The sequence below is a fragment of the Gavialis gangeticus genome, unplaced genomic scaffold (assembly GCF_001723915.1).
Source record: "Gavialis gangeticus isolate Ggan-Ray unplaced genomic scaffold, GavGan_comp1, whole genome shotgun sequence".
NCBI classification, from domain to species: Eukaryota; Metazoa; Chordata; order Crocodylia; family Gavialidae; genus Gavialis; species Gavialis gangeticus.
Genome location: NW_017729031.1, coordinates 53,685,324 through 53,690,548, shown reverse-complemented (window position 1 = coordinate 53,690,548; position 5,225 = coordinate 53,685,324). Strand labels below are relative to the sequence as shown.

The 5,225-nt window shown below is 37.4% G+C and overlaps 1 protein-coding gene across 1 annotated transcript in view; it reads right to left on the bottom strand.

Moving 5' to 3' along the window:
* ERICH2 (glutamate rich 2) overlaps positions 1-5,225 on the bottom strand; it is a 57,279-nt gene that overhangs the window by 33,632 nt on the left and 18,422 nt on the right. The window contains exons 4-6 of the mRNA XM_019522784.1: positions 4,474-4,507; positions 4,144-4,192; positions 3,869-3,905 (exon numbers count right to left, since the gene is read on the bottom strand). Of these exons, the coding sequence (XP_019378329.1) occupies positions 3,869-3,905; positions 4,144-4,192; positions 4,474-4,507 (120 nt within the window). The remainder of the gene's footprint in view (positions 1-3,868; positions 3,906-4,143; positions 4,193-4,473; positions 4,508-5,225) is intronic.

Below are 5,225 nucleotides of genomic sequence, written 5' to 3'. Positions count from 1 at the left end.
CCTTCCAGCCCAAATGTCTATGAAATCTATGAAATCATATAACAAATAATGACAGGAGATTCATAGAGAAAAATATTTTCTCCAGTTACAACGTTTGAGGGAATGTTTACCTACTGTTCTATAAGGTCACCTTTCAAAAAACAAGACAAGACGTTTTTAATCTAGTTACGATAGCTCAAATAGGCAATACAGCCACTCACATATGGAATATGACAAAAAATGACATATTGAATTTAATATTTATTACTTAACAATAAGGAGATATACAATACTTAGAAGACAAAAATAAACTAAATGTGGTATCCTAATACACTTATATGTTTAATTTGGTTTTAAGAAAAATTCAAGATGCATTTCCTACACAAACAAGTACATACATGCTAGCAAGCCTTGTATATAGCTATACAACTTAGGGCAAAATACTATACATGTGCTTTAGACAACGTTTTTTCCTAAAATACCTAAGATCAAAATCTGCTGAATTGCACACTTGCAAATGTACCCGGTTAGTGCTATTTAACAACTCAGGCAACTGACAGATGTTAAACAAAAGGCACAATGGGATCTAATATGCAACAGGATGGGATCCCACACGTGGAAAGCAGGAGGTGTGATTTTGGGATTGAGCATCAGATCCCATCACATCATATTGCTGGTACAGGGGGAGCCCAGGAAATGATCCCAGCCCCAGTGTCGTACTATGTGCTCCCACAGCTTCCAATCGGTTGATGGAAGTCCCAGCCCTGGGAGCCCATGGTGCGACCATGCAGCTGAGAGCTCTGATTACTGATGATGCTCCCAGCCACAGGGGCACATGGTGTTCCCCACAGTTGGGAGCTCTGGTCACTGATGGGGGTCCCAGACATGGGGGTAGATGGTGCATCCTCACAGCTAACAGCTCTAATCACCTGATGGGGTTCCCAGTCGCAAGGGTGCATGGTGCCAACCCTGCCCCATCCCACCATGACTGGGAGCCATATCAGTAATCAGAGCTCTCAGCCTTGGGGCTGGGCACCTTGCACTCCTAAGGCTGGAAGCTCCACATCTGATCAGGGCTCCCAGTTGGGGGAGTTCACTGTGCTACCCCAGCTGGGAGCTCTGATTGCTGGCCAGTGCTCACAGTCTCTTGGGAGTGTGCTTCAGAGGCTGGGCACACTGGCCACATGTTCAGTGAAAGGAATCATAGGAACCAGCCACAAAGCTTTACACATATTTTGAGTAATAATTTTGTTGCTCATTCATGGCTTTGTGGCTTATTCATGCCATTAATTGAATGAATGTATGGCCAGGTCACTACATAAGGCACAATTAGCCAGTTAATCACATCTTAAGTGTAACATGTCAGAAGCTTAAGTTTTTGAAAGCTTACGAAGGTCCTTTCCCTAACAGGCTGGCCCTTTTAAGTGGCTTTTTAAGACTTTGTGACTTAGAACATTTAAGATCACATTGCTTTCACATATCAATGACTTTTTAACATTATGTCTTTAGATAAATGTGCATTCTATAATTTTTAACCATTTGCTTGATATGCCTTATCTGTATTGTTTAGTCATTTATATTTATTTATATCTTTCCTATACTTTGTTATTGAACATGCTATTAACATTTAAATGTTCTTATGTTGTGTTTTTAATTTTGGTGGAACTGGCTCTTTTAATCTTGCTTGGTTCTCAGAACTCATCTGGAGGTCAACAAGTTCGTCCAATAAAAGATATAAACCTCCCTTCCCACCACCAAGCCTTGCTTCTCACCAAAAAAAAAAAATAAACTCCATCCAGATTATAGGAAAATGGTCCCTTATGCTTTAAATTAGTGGTGTTCAACCTAAGGTCTGTGGGCTGGGTTCAGCCTCCAAAGTGACTGGATCTGACCCATGGCATGGGGGGAGGAGGGAAATTAGCAGCAACTAGTCTGGCACATTTCCTTTCCTGCCTTACATTATGCCACTGATCCCTTCCACAGCCCAGAGGCGAATTGTCTTCCTTCCCCCCTCCCATCCATCTGACATTGGCAGCTACCTCCCTTCCCCACTCGTCTCCTGGAGGGGAGTGGTGGCCCATGGTGCAGCTGTGTTGCAAACACACTGTCTGCTGCTTTAAATGCTTGAGTTCCACTGATTAACATCTTTTCCCATCATTTGCTAGTACAGGAAACAAGCATAAACTGGCTTGGGAAAATACACAGATAAACCGTGTGATAATGTGAGGAGTTACTAAGTTCTTTAGCCAAATAAGGGTCTTAAAAAATGGAAGCAACAGTTACAAAATAATCATATTAAAGTAAGCATTACATTTTAATGTGAAGATTCAATACTCTTCCTGTAACATAATTCAGTATCTGAAACCAAGGGAATACAAGTTCTAATGATAATTTTACTGGTATTTAATATTCTTATTTTTTAAATATAATCTTTGCAATGAATTGTAGTTATTCTTTCCAAAAGGCTTGCTCGGGGGGAAAAATAAATCAGGAATAGAATGTGTTCAGATTCTGGCTTTAGGAAAAATAAGGCAGTTTTAAGGAGTCATAATTAGAGAAGTATCTGGATAAAAAGAGTAACAGTATGTGATAAGAGTGTATGACACAAGACCTGAGGTATTTCAGAGGAGATGGTGATAGACAAGTAGTTTGTAGAGAATAAGGATTTGTAAGATGGATGCTGCCAACTGGGAAACATGCTTGGAAGAAGAACTAATAGCAAGAGAAGTATCAAATCATCACAAGAAAGTCTACTTGGCATGAATTTTAAAACAATTTTTAAAAAGCAACTTCAAAATTGTCCCTGCCAGATTCTGCATGTATAAATTTTGCTTGTGCAAGTTTTATTGTTTTCTTTTTAGTTGCCATTATTTTACAATATCCATATAAATTATGTACATGTGAAATCTGTAATTCTCAAAAAACTATCTGACCTTTACCTTTAGATCTGCATATGAAAGTTAAATGCTTTTGTGCACGCACACTAAACTGAATACACATATATTCAGAAACACAAAAGTTCCCTTATAACACTTAGCTCCACTGACTTCAGTTGGGTCATCTCAAATTTAAGTTGATACAGATAAAATAATCTTGTCCTTCAAGTTGGACACGACAGACAAAAAGAATAAAATGGAGCCATCTTGGATAGTTGCTAGGGAACTAAAATTTTCAAATTCAAACAAGTACAATGACATTTTTTCATGGATTTTCTTTCAAATATATTCTAATTGGAATTTTATTAGATATGCATATGTATAAGTAAATTTAGAAATCTAGAAAGGGGTCTCACATTGAGACCTCTGACTGAAGTGCCTGTGCAGATGAAAAGATTCTGTTATGCTGATCTTGATTTACTGAGGTTAATGGGAGCTTTTCCATGGATTTCAGTGCAAGCAGGTTAAAAGCCATGGTAACACATTTATTTTGAAAAGTTCTTCTCAGTTTTAGCTGAGCCACATAAAAATATACAGGACCAGGCCTGTAGACATATGTTCTATTATTTTTTATCAACTAATATTTCTACCTTTAGTTTATACATGTATCTTATTTTCACATGAAACAGTATGAACAGAAAGTTTTATCGATTTTTTAAAGATTATTATATGTTGATATATTTTACAGTACAAACAATGAAAAGTCAAATACAGAATTAAAATGCCTTAAAAACCCAATATGTTATCTTCCACAATATTACCATATTTATTTTTTATTTTAAATGCCCTTATTTAAATAACAATGATGCCAACTGAACCAAAGGTTAAAGTGTTAATTCATGCATTTCCATCCTTTCAAAATTAATTGGGTGACAAATGATTGCATTACCTAACTCTAATTGCTTAAAAAGGCATGTAATAGATCAGCTGCAAAACCAAAGACATCTTCTTACCCTGGTGCTGTTTGAATTGGTTCAATAACCACTTCTTCTGAAAAACAAATGAAAAACAGCTGTTTGGACGTTTTGGTTCACTTGATATAAATTCTGATTATTAATTCTAAGTTTGTCTTTAACTGGAACATATATTACAAAAGATATAAAAATTATAACTAAAATTTATACTCATCAGTAGCTCAAATGCTTATTGATTTGTACTCACTACTATTAGAAATCAGCTTATAATTTTATTATTAAAATTGTGAGTCATTATTAATAAATCATCATACCTTTTGGACCAAACACATGTAATCTGCCATTTTTTCTATTCTTTTGTTCCTAAGATAAAAGCAGTAGAAATATTAATAAAAAGGAAAAGCACTAATTATTCATGTCCCCATCCTGCATTAGGGAGAATTCCTGCAGTGATGCAAATTCCCAGCAACTTCAATAGAAACCCACAGAAGGATATAGTACTGGAGTTTGAAATTTCTTTATCACAGATATGAAAGTGTAAAATAACGGAAATTAAAGCGTGGTTCGATAAACTAGCTAAATAAGAACAAAACAAATTACTGATGCATAACAGAGGAACAGATATAAGTTCTATTGATTCTTACCTTCATGCCATCTGTCCTTTCTATACAATTGGGCCTAGTAGAAAATAAAGACATTTGTGTAATAAATATACTCACTGAATATTTGAATTTCACTCTTTATTAAAATGGACATAAGGTTGCAAACAATAAATATTATTTTTTAAAATCTAGAACACACCACACTTTCATACAAACTGAAATGCCTAAAAATAATAATCTACATTCTAGATTGCTGTAAGGAAGCTATTTTATAATTGTGATTATTATTAGATTATATCTAATGATTTAATAATAATCAGGCTTAACTGAGACCCTGTGGCTCAAACTTCAAGGAGGGCGGGGGGAGAGGGATCTGGTGGTAGGGATTTACTACACGCCACCACATCAGGAGGAAGAGCTGGATCTGGAATTTTCCAGGCAGCTGCGGGAGGCTGTGCGTGCAAAGGATGTTGTGGTCATGGGGGATATGAATTACCCTGACAGCAACTGGGAGGAGCAGTCGGCCAGGTCTAGCCACTCACGAAGGTTCCTGATGTGCATACAGGACCTACACTTCGTGCAGGAGGTACTTGTCCCCACTAGGGGAAACGGCATACTGGATCTGGTGTTAGCCTCTGGGGTGACCAGGTGGGGGAGGTGCTAGTACAAGGGAGGCTAGGGGACAGTGGTCATGAAATGATCCAGTTTGCTATTCAGAGAAAGGTGGGGAGGGTAACTAGCACAGCGCAAATGCTTGACTTTAGGAAGGCCAACTTCGATGTGCTCAGGGCAGT